Source organism: Salmo trutta, chromosome 13 (genome assembly GCF_901001165.1).
Source record: "Salmo trutta chromosome 13, fSalTru1.1, whole genome shotgun sequence".
NCBI classification, from domain to species: Eukaryota; Metazoa; Chordata; class Actinopteri; order Salmoniformes; family Salmonidae; genus Salmo; species Salmo trutta.
This window is the reverse complement of record NC_042969.1, coordinates 68,666,551-68,684,348: the sequence shown is the minus strand read 5'-3', so window position 1 is coordinate 68,684,348 and position 17,798 is coordinate 68,666,551. Positions and strand designations below refer to the sequence as shown.

The 17,798-nt window shown below is 44.0% G+C and overlaps 1 protein-coding gene across 5 annotated transcripts in view; it reads right to left on the bottom strand.

Moving 5' to 3' along the window:
• Nucleotides 1-15,789, bottom strand: part of LOC115206421 (sacsin) — a 37,756-nt gene extending 21,967 nt beyond the window's left edge. For 2 of the 5 annotated variants that reach the window (XM_029773397.1, XM_029773400.1), the window contains exons 1-4: nucleotides 15,538-15,782; nucleotides 14,669-14,739; nucleotides 14,301-14,423; nucleotides 13,049-13,199 (exon numbers count right to left, since the gene is read on the bottom strand). In XM_029773397.1, coding sequence (XP_029629257.1) covers nucleotides 13,049-13,199; nucleotides 14,301-14,323 — 174 coding nt within the window. In that variant the 5' untranslated portion in view covers nucleotides 14,324-14,423; nucleotides 14,669-14,739; nucleotides 15,538-15,782. Of the gene's footprint in view, nucleotides 1-13,048; nucleotides 13,200-14,300; nucleotides 14,424-14,664; nucleotides 14,821-15,537 lie in introns of those variants that run through there. The other 3 variants (XM_029773402.1, XM_029773399.1, XM_029773398.1) reach the window with 3 other exon arrangements.
• Nucleotides 15,790-17,798: the final 2,009 nt, after the last annotated feature.

Here is a 17,798-nt window from a genome sequence, read left to right as displayed (position 1 = left end):
GGCCGGGCTATCTACTCAGAATATTGCAAAATGTGCTTTCCCCGAAAAGCTATTTTAAAATCGGACATAGCGATTGCATAAAGGAGTTCGGTATCTATAATTCTTAAAATAATTGTTATGTTTTTTGTGAACGTTTATCGTGAGTAATTTAGTAAATTCACCGGAAGTGTTCGGTGGGAATGCTAGTTCTGAACGTCACATGCTAATGTAAAAAGCTGTTTTTTGATATAAATATGAACTTGATTAAACAAAACATGCATGTATTGTATAACATAATGTCCTAGGAGTGTCATCTGATGAAGATCATCAAAGGTTAGTGCTGCATTTAGCTGTGGTTTTGTATTTTGTGACATTATATGCTAGCTTGAAAAATGGGTGTCTGATTACTTCTGGCTGGGTACTCTCCTGACATAATCTAATGTTTTGCTTTCGTTGTAAAGCCTTTTTGAAATCGGACAGTGTGGTTAGATAAAGGAGAGTCTTGTCTTTAAAATGGTGTAAAATAGTCATATGTTTGAAAAATTGAAGTTTTCGGATTTTCGAGGAGTTTGTATTTCGCGCCACACCCATCATTGGATATTGGAGCAGGTGTTCCGCTAGTGGAACGTCTAGATGTAAGAGGTTAATTAAGGAAGTCTCGAGGTTTTGCTCGCCTACATAAGGGACATGAGTGGCATTTCCCGTATGGTTGATGAGATCTCCATATTGCAAATGTACGGTCCCTTACTAGACGTCCGCGGGTGTTTTTAAAATAGGCTGATTCCACCAGATGGCGACTGGCTGCTTATTGCAAATTGACAAAACATCACCAAACGGACATGGCCGTTTCTTGTAAATGGAAAAGACTTCAAATATGAAACTCGGGGAGCACAGGTTTGGCCAAATGTACTTTTAGCCCAGAAACAAGATGGCGTCAAAGCCTCAACGCTCTTTGAGTTAATGCTCATTTTCTTGATGGCAGTATTTACTTCTGGGTTTGGGGCGAGTAGTCGTGCTGCACTTCGCTCCGCAGGTAATATTACATTTCATTACATTACAACGGTTTGATTTGTTTGATCTTCATTACATTACAACGGTTTCATTTGTTTGATCTGAGCAATTTTTTAGCTAGCTACATAGCTGTCTCTACATAGCTGTCTTTGTTTCTAAGATAATTGTGTAGGTTAGAGTAATTATCGAGGTTAGCTAGCCAGATATTTTCGTCCTGCTAGCTAGCCAACTTCTACCGACTAGCAGCACTGTAGAAACTAATACATTACAACGGAACGATTTGATTAGTGTAGTGTTAGCTAGCTACATAGTTGTCTTTGCATCTAAGATAAATGTGTAGTTTAGAGTAATTATCGAGGTTAGCTAGCCAGCTATTTTCGTCCCCCGCGACGCCATTTCCCAAACCTAGCCAACTATTACCGACGAGCAGCATTGTAGAAACTAAATATATTACAAAGGAACGTCTTGATTAGTGTTATGTTAGCTAGCTACATAGTTGCCTTTGTATCATGATAATGGTGTAGTACTGAAACTATCGAGGTTACCTAGCCAGCTACACTTTCAAACAAAGTCAACAACGCAGCCACTGCTAGCTAGCCTACTTCACCAGCCAGCAGTACTGTATAATTTTAGTCATTTTAGTCAATAAGATTTTTTGCAACGTAAGCTTAACTTTCTGAACATTCGAGACGTGTAGTCCACTTGTCATTCCAATCTCCTTTGCATTAGCGTAGCCTCTTCTGTAGCCTGTCAACTATGTGTCTGTCTATCCCTGTTCTCTCCCCTCTGCACAGGCCACACAAACGCTTCACACCGCGTGGCCGCTGCCACTCTAACCTGGTGGTCCCAGCGCGCACGACCCACGTGGAGTTCCAGGTCTCCGGCAGCCTCTGGAACTGCCGGTCTGCGGCCAACAACGCAGAGTTCATCTCAGCCTATGCTACCCTCCAGTCTCTCGACTTCTTGGCGCTGACGGAAACATGGATTACCACAGATAACACTGCTACTCCTACTGCTCTCTCCTCGTCTGCCCACGTGTTCTCACATACCCCGAGAGCATCTGGCCAGCGGGGTGGTGGCACTGGAATCCTCATCTCTCCCAAGAGGACATTCTCTCTTTCTCCCCTGACCCATCTGTCTAATCGCCTCCTTTGAATTCCATGCTGTCACAGTTACCAGCCCTTTCAAGCTTAACATCCTTATCATTTATCGCCCTCCAGGTTCCCTTGGAGAGTTCATCAATGAGCTTGACGCCTTGATAAGTTCCTTTCCTGAGGATGGCTCACCTCTCACAGTTCTGGGTGACTTTAACCTCCCCACGTCTACCTTTGACTCATTCCTCTCTGCCTCCTTCTTTCCACTCCTCTCCTCTTTTGACCTCACCCTCTCACATTCCCCCCCTACTCACAAGGCAGGCAATACGCTTGACCTCATCTTTACTAGATGCTGCTCTTCCACTAATCTAATTGCAACTCCCCTCCAAGTCTCCGACCACTACCTTGTATCCTTTTCCCTCTCGCTCTCCTCCAACACTTCTCACTCTGCCCCTACTCGGATGGTATTGCGCCGTCGCAACCTTCGCTCTCTCTCTCCCGCTACTCTCTCCTCTTCCATCCTATCATCTCTTCCCTCTGCTCAAACCTTCTCCAACCTATCTCCTGATTCTGCCTCCTCAACCCTCCTCTCCTCCCTTTCTGCATCCTTTGACTCTCTATGTCCCCTATCCTCCAGGCCGGCTCGGTCCTCCCCTCCTGCTCCGTGGCTCGACGACTCATTGCGAGCTCACAGAACAGGGCTCCGGGCAGCCGAGCGGCAATGGAGGAAAACTCGCCTCCCTGCGGACCTGGCATCCTTTCGCTCCCTCCTCTCTACATTTTCCTCTTCTGTTTCTGCTGCTAAAGCCACTTTCTACCACTCTAAATTCCAAGCATCTGCCTCTAACCCTAGGAAGCTCTTTGCCACCTTCTCCTCCCTCCTGAATCCTCCTCCCCCTCCCCCCCCTCCCTCTCTGCGGATGACTTCGTCAACCATTTTGAAAAGAAGGTCGACGACATCCGATCCTCGTTTGTTAAGTCAAATGACACCGCTGGTCCTGCTCACACTGCCCTACCCTGTGCTTTGACCTCTTTCTCCCCTCTCTTTCCAGATGAAATCTCGCGTCTTGTGACAGCTGGCCGCCCATCAACCTGCCCGCTTGACCCTATCCCCTCCTCTCTTCTCCAGACCATTTCCGGAGACCTTCTCCCTTACCTCACCTCACTCATCAACTCATCCTTGACCGCTGGCTACGTCCCTTCCGTCTTCAAGAGAGTGAGAGTTGCACCCCTTCTGAAAAAACCTACACTCGATCCCTCCGATGTCAACAACTACAGACCAGTATCCCTTCTTTCTTTTCTCTCCAAAACTCTTGAACGTGCCGTCCTTGGTCAGCTCTCCTGCTATCTCTCTCAGAATGACCTTCTTGATCCAAATCAGTCAGGTTTCAAGGCTGGTCATTCAACTGAGACTGCTCTTCTCTGTGTCACGGAGGCTCTCCGCACTGCTAAAGCTAACTCTCTCTCCTCTGCTCTCATCCTTCTAGACCTATCTGCTGCCTTTGATACTGTGGACCACCAGATCCTCCTCTCCACCCTCTCCGAGTTGGGCATCTCCGGCGCAGCCCACGCTTGGATTGCGTCCTACCTGACAGGTCGCTCCTACCAGGTGGCGTGGCGAGAATCTGTCTCCGCACCACGTGCTCTCACCACTGGTGTCCCCCAGGGCTCTGTTCTAGGCCCTCTCCTATTTTCGCTGTACACCAAATCACTTGGCTCTGTCATATCCTCACATGGTCTCTCCTATCATTGCTATGCAGATGACACACAATTAATCTTCTCCTTTCCCCCTTCTGATAACCAGGTGGCGAATCACATCTCTGCATGTCTGGCAGACATATCAATGTGGATGGCGGATCACCACCTCAAGCTGAACCTCGGCAAGACGGAGCTGCTTTTCCTCCCGGGGAAGGACTGCCCGTTCCATGATCTCGCCATCACGGTTGACAACTCCATTGTGTCCTCCTCCCAGAGTGATAAGAACGTTGGCGTGACCCTGGACAACACCCTGTCGTTCTCCACTAACATCAAGGCGGTGACCCAATCCTGTAGGTTCATGCTCTACAACATTCGCAGAGTACGACCCTGCCTCACACAGGAAGCGGCGCAGGTCCTAATCCAGGCACTTGTCATCTCCCGTCTGGATTTCTGCAACTCGCTGTTGGCTGGGCTCCCTGCCTGTGCCATTAAACCCCTACAACTCATCCAGAACGCCGCAGCCCGTCTGGTGTTCAACCTTCCCAAGTTCTCTCACGTCACCCCGCTCCTCCGCTCTCTCCACTGGCTTCCAGTTGAAGCTCGCATCCGCTACAAGACCATGGTGCTTGCCTACGGAGCTGTGAGGGGAACGGCACCTCCGTACCTTCAGGCTCTGATCAGTCCCTACACCCAAACGAGGGCACTGCGCTCATCCACCTCTGGCCTGCTGGACCCCCTACCTCTGAGGAAGCACAGTTCCCGCTCAGCCCAGTCAAAACTGTTCGCTGCTCTGGCACCCCTATGGTGGAACAAGCTCCCTCACGACGCCAGGACAGCGGAGTCAATCATCACCTTCCGGAGACACCTCAAACCCCACCTCTTTAAGGAATACCTGGGATAGGATAAAGTAATCCTTCTACCCCCCCCCCTAAAAGATTTAGATGCAGTATTGTAAAGTGGTTGTTCCACTGGATATCATAAGGTGAATGCACCAATTTGTAAGTTGCTCTGGATAAGAGCGTCTGCTAAATGACTTAAATGTAAATGTAAAATAATATATTGGCATTGTACATTTTATATTACAAATGGACAGTGTACATTTCCAATGTATTTAATGAGGGATTTTCCATCACCAAATGGACAGGCTGAAATCAACACCAACGAGCGATGGAGAGGAACCACTATCACTGCTCGTCCATCCCGAGTTTAACGAGCCAGTCAATTGGGCATTTCTGCAGTATATTAGCCCATGTCCAATTCGTGATGGTAAATGCCTATTGTAAGACATTGCAAATGGACAGTTTACATTTGTCCATATCCAATCTATTTAAACCGGGATTTTCCATCACCAAATGGACAGGCTGAAATCAACACCAACGAGCGATTGGACAGTGTCCATCACACATATGCTATACTGTCAGTGTGAACATGCTCCTCTGCAAGTTGACAGTCTCCACTGCCAATGTATATCCATATGGACTTCTATTACGAAATGGACATGCTGAATCAACATTAATGAGAAATTCTTACTTCCTATGATCAAACATGACAAATAGACCTTCTAGGTTGATTCAGGGCTTAACATAGTGATATATATAATTTGGTCAGTATATACGACATTTGGACATTTCTTATGCCATTTGGACATGCTTCACAGATTTGTGTTCGGAAGCCGACTTCCTATGATCATATATTGCAAATGGACAAAACATAGGCCTTATGGACAAAGTCTATAAGACAAATGTATGTCCATACGGTTATTGCATATGTATAATTGACCCAAAAAATTAGGTTTTAATTTCACCCTTGGGACCTGACTTTGTGACCATTTGCCATATGAAAATCTACGGTGGAGCGCACTCGCCATCTTTGGAATTTTTGGAGAATGACAATTGGCATTTGCCATGTTCCGCTTGCAATATGGTTTTGAGCGGTATTTGTGATTGTGTATATGGTTCACCCAATGCCAATAAGTTGCCATTCATTTTTGTCCATTTCATGGGGGTCTTCCCTTACCTGAGGTAGAGTATCTCATGATAAGCAGTAGACCACACTATTTACCAAGAGAGTTTTCATCTATATTTTTCTTAGCTGTCTTTTTACCACCACAAACCGATGCTGGCACTAAGACCGCACACAATGAGCTGTATAAAGCCATAAGAAAACAAGAAAATCCTCATCCAGAGGCGGCGCTCCTAGTGGCCGGGGACTTTAATTCAGAGAAACTTAAATCCGTTTTACCTCATTTCTACCAGCATGTTACATGTGCAACCAGAAGGGGAAAAAAACTCTAGATCACCATTACACAATACACAGAGACGCATACAAAGCTCTCTCTCACCCTCCATTTGGCAAATCTGACCATAATTCTATCCTCCTGATTCCTGTTTACAAACAAAAACTAAAGCAGGAAGTACCAGTGACTCGCTCAATACGGAAGTGGTCAGATGAAGCAGATGCTAAGCTACAGGATTGTTTTGCTAGCACAGATGGGAATATGTTCCGGGACTCATCCGATGGCATTGAGGAATACTGTATACCACATCAGTCACCGGCTTCATCAATAAGTGCATCGATAACGTTGTCCCCACAGTGACCGTACGTACACCCCAACCAGAAGCCATGGATTGCAGGCAACATCCGCACTGAGCTAAAGGGTAGAGCTACCACTTTCAAGGAGCGGGACTCTAATCAGGACGCTTATAAGAAATCCCGCTATGCCCTCAGACGAACCAACAAAACAGGCAAAGCGTAAATACAGGACTGAGATTGAATCCTACTACACCAGCTCCAACACTCGTCGGATGTGGCAGGGCTTGTAAACTATTACGAACTACAAAGCGAAGCCAAGCCACGGGCTGCCCAGTGACACAAGCCTACCAGACGAGCTAAACGACTTCTATGCGCGCTTCGAGGCAAGCAACACCGAAGCATGCATGAGAGCACCAGCTTTTCCTGACGACTGTGTGATCATGCTCGCCGTAGCCGTTGTGAGTATGACCTTTAAACAGGTCAACATTCACAAGGCCTCAGTGCCAGACGGATTATCCGGACATGTGCTCGGAGCATGCACTGACCAACTGGCAAGTGTCTTCACCAACATTTCAACCTTTTCCGGGCCGAGTCTGTAATACCTACATGTTTCAAGCAGACCACCATAGTCCCTGTGCCCAAGAACACCAAGGTAACCTGCCTAAATGACTACTGACCTGTAGCACTCACGTCTGTAACCATGGAAGTGCTTTGAAAGGCTGGTCATGGCTCACATCAACACCATCATCCCAGAAACCCTAGACCCACTCCAATTTGCATACCGCCCCAACAGATCCACAGATGATGCAATTTCCATTGCACTCAACACTGCCCTTTCCCACCTGGACAAAAGGAACACCTATGTGAGAATGCTGTTCATTGACTACAGCTCAGCGTTCAACACCATAGTGCCCACAAAGCTTTTTTTTTAACGCTGCTGCTACTCGCTCTTTATCATCTATGCATAGTCACTTTACCTAACCTACATGTACATATTACCTCAACTAACCTGTACCCCGGCACATTGACTGTGTACCGGTACCCCCCTGTATATAGCCTCATTATTGCTATTTTATTGTTGCTCTTTTATATTTTTCTTAACTCTTATTTTTCTTAAAACTGCATTGTTGGTTAAGGCTTTAAGGGCTTGTAAGTAAGAATTTCACGGTAAGGTCTACACCTGTTGTAGTTGGCTCATGTGACAAATACAATTTGATCATGTGCAATCACAAGAACTCAGCGACTAAATTCAACACAGGTTAGGTACTAGGTCAGGCCTAAATTAACTTTCCATGTAACCTTGTGAGTGAGAGTTCATTAAGGTTGTTGGTCTTAACCTGCCAATGAATGGCCCCGTTGTTGAGCCAATGAGATGTGTATAATAATAGCACAAAATGGTGTAAAAGGTTGAAAGAGAAGGCAGGGCTTTCAATCTGATTGAAGCAAGCATGAATCGTAGTATATTCTGACTGACCATAATAGGCCTACTAATACGATACTGGAAATGGTGCAATGTCCTACTTCTGAGCTTGAAAAGCTTCAAAGCCCCTAATTCTCCAAAGAACTGGAATGTTTTCAGTTTACAGTTGACATTCAAAGTGTTTTTTTCCTTCAGATGGTTACTTAACCATCTTAGTTAATGATTTTTGCAGAATCAGCTGACTCTCAGAGGCACACTGAAGAATATGGAGACTAAGTCTAAACTTGTTACACCCTTTAAGTAAGACATTCCCAAGCTAAGTATGGACGCTGGGACAGAGTCAACCCTTCAGATAGATAGCTGTGTTCATAATCAAATCAAATAAATTAGATCTCAACTTGCATAAAAGTCAGTCAGATACCCTTCTCAACTCTGTTAGACTGGGCAGAGGGAGAGCTCCCTGTTTGTATTGCAGCTAATCTAGGATAGTTTGTGGGCGTGGACTCTGGCTAATTTCTGAGGGTGACATCAGAGGGGCTGACGGCAGGGATCCACCTGTTCCTTTCCCTCAGTCAGTAAAGGCTCAGCTAAACAGTGGGTCCTGCAATCATGTTAATCATAGCATACATACATAACAACCCACGTTTTGCGACACAACATAGAATACAATGCTGCTAAACTGTAAACATGTACCTAATACAGATCATGTAAACGTTGATCAAAGTTATGATTAGCTACAAAATGTCATGTGTAACATGGTAAGAGCATAAGTGACAAAGAAAGTTGTCTACGCAGTCATGCTCCCTATTAATATGAGCCAGGCACACAGGAGGGCTTTCCATGAAAGAACGGGAGATAAAACTCTATCCCATACTGCACATAGCCACCAAGACCCGCGCATGGTGAACAATCTGTAGCAGCAACACTCAGTTGTCTACTCCCAAACCTTAATCCTGAGTTGTGGTGGTCTCATGGAGTGTGAATACCTGAAATGATTCCTGACACCTGCTCTTAGCAGTAGGCCTACCAGTAGGCCTAGGATTTACTGAACATAAACATAAAGGCAACATGCAACAATTTCAAAGATTTTACTGAGTTACAATTCATGTAAGGAAATCAGTCAATTGAAATAATTTAATTAGGCCCTAATCTATGGATTTCACATGACTGGGCAAGGGCGCAGTCATGGGTGGGCCTGGGAAGGCATAAGCCCACCCACTGGGGAGCCAGGCCCAGCCAATCAGAATTAGTTTTTCCCCACAAAAGGGCTTTATAACAGACAGAAATACTCCTCAGCAACCCGTCCCCAGACCAGAGTATGTGAGCGGAGTGGAGTGGAGCTGGAGCGGAGTGTACCCAATTTGACTGGAGCATGGAGCGAGATTCCCAAAGACTGGAGCATAGGCCTTCTCGCCTATGCTCCAATTTCGCTCCAGTAGCGCTCACTGCACGAGCTCAGGGCATGCCCGGCCCAGCATGCATTTGTAGTCTACTTGTGTGCTGCTATAGCCCCTTGCTTTAGCTACTGTCATGGAGTTCGCTAAATATTTTCAGAAAGAAACTGATAAAACTCACAGGTGCAAAATCAAAGTGGGCATTGTGGAATCTGAAAAGACACGTATCCCGAAAGCATGATGGTGTACTTACTACGTGCACATGCTAAAAGAAAGGAATTAGGTAGGTAGATAACTGTGTCATTGTAGCAAAGTATTTATAAACCAAAAAATCTGATCTCTTAAATGTTTGTTCTATAGGCCATAAACAATAGGCCATAACTGATTTTGGCCCAATAGGCTTGGCATATTTCCCCTTTCCAGGAGCTTTTGTTTGGGTTATTTTGTTTAAAAACCATTAGGCCTACATATGGAAAAACAACAACTCTGCATCTCTGCCCAGCCTGGCAAGAGTGGCCAAAAGGGTGTTTAGCATCCCCAGTGGCTCTACAAGCGCAGAGAGGGTATTCTCCACTGCCGGTCTGCTCTCCAGAAACCATGAGCCTGAAGCCACAGACTGGGCAAACTCGTGTTTCTAAAAATGTATTCAAATGCACTGTAGACTGAGCCTAATATGGCATTTTTCATTTAATTTGTATTTAATTAAAAGTCACAGCCTATATGCAAAATTGATAGACTATTTATAGCCTAATTATTTAATACAACAAAATGTTGTTTAAGTGCTTAGCGATTTATTACTCTACTAACTTTTGTGTCGCAATCGCAAATGCTTCACAATGTATTTCTTTGTAGGCTATAGCCTTGAAATAATTGAAAAAAATACAGCCTAAATAATACATGTTTGTTCCTTCTTAGACTCCCTGTCTGGTTCCTGAACTATTTAAAGTGTTAATATGCTGTTTAATATGACATGTACCATATTTGAAGTGATGAGTGCTTCTTACATTCACCTTTTAATGTTAATTATAACACTTTTCATTCAAATCATATGGTTTGATTTCAACAGACTACTTCAAAGCCAAATGGTATGTTCAGGTAGTCACAAAAATAGATGGGTGCTGGTTAAATTCAGATTTGAATGAATGGAGCGAATTTGAAGCAGCAGTATTTTTTCCTGTGAGCACAGAGCAGTTTTTAGCAGAGTGGTTGAAAAGGACGTGGTCCCGACCGTTCAACTCCGCTAACATACTCTGCCCCAGACGATCCCACAGCTGAAGAAGCCGGATGTGGAGGTCCTGGGCTGGCGTGGTTACACGTGGTCTGCGGTTATGAGGCCGGTTGAACGTACTGCCAAATTCTCTAAAATGATGATGCTTACGGTAGAGAAACAGCTCTGGTGGACATTCCTGCAGTCAGCATGCCAATTGAACTCTCCCTCAAAACATCTGTGGTATTGTGTTGTGTGACAAAACTGCACATTTTAGAGTGGCCTTGTCCCCAGCACAAGGTACACCTGTGTAATGATCATGCTGTTTAATTTGCTTATTGATATGCCACACCTGGCAAAGGAGAAATGCTCCCTAACAGGGATGTAAAGAAATTTGTGCATAACATTTTAGAGAAATAAGCTTTTTGTGCGTATGGAACATTTATGGGATATTTTATTTCAGCTCATGAAACATGGGACCAACACTTTATATGTTGCGTTAAAATTATTTTTCAGTATAGTTGCCTAGTTTAGCAATAGGTGAGACCTGTCATCAAGCATCACTGATGATATATGTGAATGTACATACCTGAATAAATTAGTTAGCCTTAATCTCATATTAGAGAATACATCACAGGCTACATCACATAGAGCCTACTTTTGTAATACATGAAAAATAACTGTGTCTGTAATCAAAGGCACTCTTGATCACAAAGGGCCTTGAGACTATTGAATCAATACACTGTCCTATCAGACTGGTAATAAACCAATAAAACGTAGTCCTCTCAATGATGAAATTGTTAATGGTGAAGATTACGTCATTGTAATGTTGTTCTCGCAATGGAGAGCCATTAAATACTTCGGAAATGTATCTGTTGGGGAAAATATTAATCAAGGAAATACATCATGCTATTCCCTCAGCCACTACAGTAAGGAGAAATTTGACCAGGTCAATGCACAGAATGTGATATAATGAAGATGGTATTAACATGTTCCAATATTGAATAAGGACGTGTTGGAAAGAGACAGGCTTGACTGCACAAAGATATCGACACTAAAAACAAACATGGAATGTCATGAGTTCTAATCCTGCCCTGGAAACACAATGGGTATTTAATCAGCAGCACTGGCTGTGATACAATCCCTAAATCCCTACATTTCTGGCTGTTTTTGTTGTTATGTAGTCAAACAAAGTGGCCAATGTGGCTTACTAGTAGAACACATATTTTCTGATAATCTAACCAGCACTGATGTAGCCTACATTGACATCGGGTGTGTTTGTGAATTCACTATGGAGTGCAGGAGTGCGCTCAGAGTGCGCTCTGGGCTTTCATAATTTCAGAGCGTTGTCAGATTGTCCATTCGTAAGCTTTTCGCTCTCGGAGCATTCAGACCGCACACTGTATGCTCTGTCCAAGGAGTAGGGTTGATCCGAGCATTCTGACCTCACAACGGCAGTCAAGCACCCAAGCTAACTGGCTAAAGTTAGCTAGCTTGCTAGCTCATTCCAGACATAAATGAGAGAACACCTCCCTCTGACCATTTTACTTGCCCTAGCAGAGCTGGTTAGACTATTTTCATGTTATCTAGAATGTTGGTGACTGTAACATGCTGACCACACCGCTCGCATCGAGTGTGTGAGCGTTGCAAAATTATTTACACATACATGTTATTTAATCATTGCACCCACACTGCTCGCGAGCGTCTGCATAGCCAGGCGCTAAAATAGAACTTGGTTATATTTGTGACGCTTGTCACACTGCAAGTCCCTCTTCTCCCATCTCCTCATTGGTTTTTAGGAGCATATACCCACACTGGGTGATTGAAAGATAAACTGAGGTCCACACTCCAGAGCAGTTGGTGGTGGTAATGCACCTTAAAGTTGGTTGCCAATCGCCATATAAAGTCCAAAGAAGAAGCCTGAAGGAGGAGAGATTACTTGAAACGAACACGGTTTATCCTATTATCTGTGGATTAATTGTCGGAGTAGAGGACCTTGTCCATTTCAGGTAAAATAACAACCCAATGTTTATATCCCAGGACAAATTAGCTAGCAACAGCAAGCTAGCTAGCTAAATTGCCAGAAATGTTTAATGCTTTTCGACCTGTCCTCAAATTAATATAGTTGGTTCAGAGTTCGCTTTGATATTTATACTTGCGTCTCCTGACTGCGTCTGGTATGGGTGGGCAAATTCAACATGCGTGCGATTGCGCACGTGGACGCACGCGTGTGAGCGGTCTGGTTAGCATGTAACTATGCTGCTGGCAACAATTGAATTACGTTTTGTTGCCGACGTTTACTGACACCAGTCATATTCAATGGGTGTTGAGCGTTCATAAATTAATCAATTATTCTGCATTCTGGTACACCCAGACGAGAATGCTCTGAAATCAGAGTAGATAGCCAGAGTGAATTTACAAACGCACCCTCAGGATGGAGCACTTTAACTTACTCTATTAAAGTCCTTTTTAATACATCACAAAACAATAAACAATGGAGGAGTATGAGAAGCAGACGAGATTAAACAATAGTGTCTCACACAGGATGTATGCACAGACAAGGGATTGTCTCTTGTCAATGAATTTTACCATTGTGCTCTCATGTCAAGCATTTAATCTACTGTAGTCAAACTATGCAAAACTACATTTGTACATTTTCTGTCATTTCAGCAATGAAAATAGCTACGATTTGTAAAATTGCTTTTTTACCTACCACTTTCCCATTGTGAACCAGCTGCTGCTCGATGACAGGCAGGTCGGTTTCTTCATAGATTAGTTGCTTGATGTCCCTAACAGCTGCAGAATGAGGGACCTGGTAGGCCCTCTGGCCAATATACTCATGACGGACTGTCACCCATGGCAACCTAGAAAATACACAAAAAAAATCCATGTATTAGTTATTTCTTTGTCCTGGAAAGAATGGCACCGTGAATCATAGATGGCATTCTTCATTTGGTAGGTCACAGGCATAGAGCAACGTCAAGCTTACATGGTGATGTTCAGGGAAGATATTATTCTGCCAGTGCACTGATTCATCACAAATTTTAATTTGTGTATAATTGTAATGTACATGTTTCCTTGGTCATCCTGAGTTCACAAGACCAGGTGGCTCTTCTATTGATATGTAAAGAGCACAGAATACTGGTAGCACTTAAACATAGGGAACAATGGGGTCAGCAAAGCTGCTTGCAGTTTGTATTGATTAAAGAGAAACCTGAGTATATAACCTAAGTCACATCCATTTGTTATCTAACGTTTCAATATTGCTTGTGTTTCTTGTGTTTTCTCCTCTGCATCTGTGAAATACTGTCAGAAAAATTACCACCAATCCCAAAATGTTCAAGATGGTGATAGGCCATATGGACATAGGCCACATGCACTCAAGTACAAATATCAGCACTTTCCCAAAGAGAATAGCTAGATCCTGACAATAACATCTTCCAGTGTAGCCATAACACTGTTTATAACTCTATTTAGGCTCTGTCTGAGTCACTAAATACAGAGATCTGTATGCATATATTTACTTATGCAACAAATATTGATTGTGCAGGCAGCAATAAAGGGTAATAGCTTTGCCTATTCTGCAAACCATTTGACTCAAGCTGCCATCTCTGCAATGTCCATAGTTCTACAAAAAAAATGGGTGGGGCATTCAACAGGGGATGGATGGAACACAACACGTTCTAGACAAAGGTTCACTATAATGGCAATGCGTCTTCTATAGACACTTCAGAAATTACATTAGGCCTTTATTTTACAGGTGATTGTGACATCTGATTCCAGGGTGTCAAGACAGGTGCTGAATACTACAATGTATAACTAACTGGTGATAGAGAGAATAATGGTGAGTTAACACCTCAACATAGTTTAACAGCAGTTGACATAACGGTAGATTGGGGATGTTGATGAATAGGCCTACTTCAGCCCCCATGTTTAAATCTGAAATGTGTAAACATTGAACTTACCATGGGTCTCGACAGTTTGCCATCACTTCTAAGCCTTTTTCGTGCTATGTCCCCGCGTACACATTCATTTGACTTCTTTCTATCTTCTGCACTGAGCGTTGGGAAACTCCACTCGGGAAAATACTGTCATACAAACAAACAGGACCGTTATTTTCTCACAATACACCTCACAACGTTTTCACTCGAGCCACTTATCTACTGTAGATGTATTGTTATTCGTTTACATTCCATAGGTTACGTACAGTTAGCCAATGGTGCGGTTGTAGGAAGCTTCATTTAGCCATTCCCCCTCAATGGGTCCCCCGCTAAGGCTACAATGTATCACTCCGGTGCTCAGTTATCAGCTATTCAGTAAAACGGCCACTTACTTGTCTCCCGCCAAGACATTCGTTTCATGATCTTGTAATCCAGCTGTATCTTTTCAATAGAATCTGTGTTTCTGAAAATTATAGATATGGAAGTCGTAAGCGAGCAAAATTGTGAGGCTACTTCCTACATGGTAATTCCTTCAAAGGCGCTGTTTCTAATAATGTATTATCAGTGCATGTGATAACTGCGTCTGTTGCGGGTTGGCTGGACTGCTGGTGGGAAGCTAATGGACTCTGGTAGTTGTAGTCACGACAGTAACAAGATTTGAAACACATTGCAGTCCCTCTCAAATTGCATCCATCTAGCTACTTTCTCATATAAACCCATATTATTATGGGTTGCAAAATAAGCTATGGTTATAATATGAATATTTTGCAGGTTATGCATTAGGTTATATGTTACACTTTCTATGACTGTAGTAAATCGATTTCACAGTTTATCATCTATGTTATAGTCTTTAGAATGAAGTAGTTGTATAATTCAATATAAAGTAATAACCTCTGAAAATGTTTCGATAATATTTATGATTTTGGTGCAGTGCAATTGGCATCAGCATCCAATGCAACGTAGAAAAATGACATCATCAACCTTAATCAAGGACTTTCAGCACTTTAAACGATCCATCTCCACGCGTTGACATTATTTTATGCTTAACATGTAAACAAACCTTTTCGCAAAATATGATCTATGAAAGACTGACACTGTTGTGTGCAACAAACAAAGGGCACATTGTTAGGCCTATTTGGCTACCCTACTCGTAAACAAACAATAACATATTCATGATACGGGGAAAGAACAGCATCACCCAGTTTGCAATTTTCAGAATACGTTTGATGCCGCAGGAGCCTATACGAACAGGGATACTTACATCCGAGCAAGATTCCACCAGAAGCATCAGACTCACGCATTGTGCGGCATCTGCCCTGTCCTCTCCACCCTCTCACACCCCTGTAGTGCGCACGTCGCTGCTTGATTGTCTCTGAAAAGGGAGACCTGTACTGGGGTGATCAGATGAATGTATAGGACTATCCAGTATCCACTTTCCAACAGAAATATTCCGAGAAACTGTACATGCGATACATAATCCTATATCGAATGGTCTCGTCCAAACATCTCTGAACAAGTTCAATACTGCAGAACTCGTGCATGCATTTCTTAAAGCTACAGTATGAATGGGTGACCGACCCGACTGCACACCAAATCAAAATAAAATCGAATTGTATTTGTCTCATGCTTCGTAAATAACAGGTGTAGACTAACAGTGAAATGCTTACTTATGAGTCTTTTTCCAACAATGCAGAGTTAAAAATGTATACATATATAGTATCAGTCAAAACTTTGGACACCTACTCATTCAAGGGTGTTTCCTTATTTTTACTATTTTCTACAATGTAGAATAATAGTCAATACATCAAAACTATGAAATAACACACATGGAATCATGTAGTAACCAAAAAAGTGTTAAACAAATCAAAATATATTTTATGTTTGAGATTCTTTTAAGTAGTGACGTTTTGCCTTGATGACAGCTTTGCACACTCTTGGCATTTTTTCGCTTTGACATCATCCAGAAGTAAAGTGACTAGGCAACAGGATAGATAAAAGACGCGCACATATTTATGTGTGCGTTGGGGTGTCAGTGTAAGTATGTGTGCATGTGTGGGTAGAGTCCAGTGTGTGTATGCATAGAGTCAGTGCAAGAGAGTTAGTGCAAAAAAGGGTCAATGCATTTGATTAGCTATTTAGCAGTTTTGTTTAACAGTCTTATGTCCTGGGTGTAGAATCTGTTCAGGGCCCTGTTGGATCCAGACTAGGTACACTGGTACCGCTTGCATTGCAGTAGCAGAGACAAGAGACTATGGCATCGGTCGCTGGAGTCTTTGACCATTTTTTGGGCCTTCCTCTCATAACGCCTTGTATAGAATACCTTGATGGCAGGGAGGTCGGCCCAATGTACTGGGCCGTACTCATCACCCTCTGGAGCACCTTGCGTTTGGGTGCCTTGCAGTTGCTCTAGCAAGCGCTGATGCAGCCAGTCAAGATGCTCTCAATGGCCTCCCGAGTGGTGCAGCGGTCTAAGGCACCACTACAGCTTCGGGTTAGATACCAGCCGGCCGTGACTGGGAGCCCCATGGGAGGGCACACAATTGGCTCAACGTCGTCCGGGTTAGGGGAGGATCTGGCCGGGGGATTTCCTTGCCTACATCGTGCTCTAGTGACTCCTTGTGGCGGGCCAGGCACCTGCAAGCTGACTTCGGTCGTCAGTTGGATGGTGTTTCCACCGACAGTGTGTCAAGAAGCAGTGCGGCTTGGCAGGTCATGTTTTGGAGGACACATGACTCTCGACCGTTGCCTCTCCCGAGTCCGTTGGGGAATTGCTTCGATGAGACATGATCGTAACTACCAATTGGATATCATGGAATTGGGGAGAAAAAGAGGGTAAAATAAATATATATGTATTTTTTAAATGCTCTCAATGGCACAGCTGTATAACTTTTTGAGGGCCCATGACAAATCTTTTCAGCCTCTTTAGGGGCAAGAGGCTGTGTGGGTTTGTGTGGACCATGTTAATTCCTTAGTGATGTGGACACCGATGAACTTGATGCTCTCGACCCACTCCACTACAGCCCCATCTATGTGGATGAGGGCGTGCTCGCCCCTCTGTTTCCTGTATCCAACAATCAGCTCCTTTGTCTTGCTGACGTTGAAGAGAAGTTGTTGTCCTGGCACCACACAGCCAGGTCTCTGACCTCCTCCCTATAGGCTGCTTCATTGTCATCGGGAATCAGTCCTACCACCGTCGTGTCATCAGCAAACTTGATGATGGTATTGGAGTCATTTGCGGCCACACAGTTGTGGGTGAACAGGGGTACTGGTGGGGACCAAGCACACACCCCTGAGGGGCCCCCGTGTTGATGGTCAGAATGGTGGGTGTGTTGCTGCCTACCCTCACCACCTTGGGGCGGTACGTCAGGAAGTCCAGGATCCAGTTGCAGAGGGAGGTGTTCAGTCGCATGGTCCTGAGCTTGGTGATGAGCTTGGAGGGGACTATCGTGTTGTAATCAAGGAACAGCATTCTTACATATGTATTCCTTTTGTCCAGGTGGGTGAGGGCAGTGTGGAATGCAA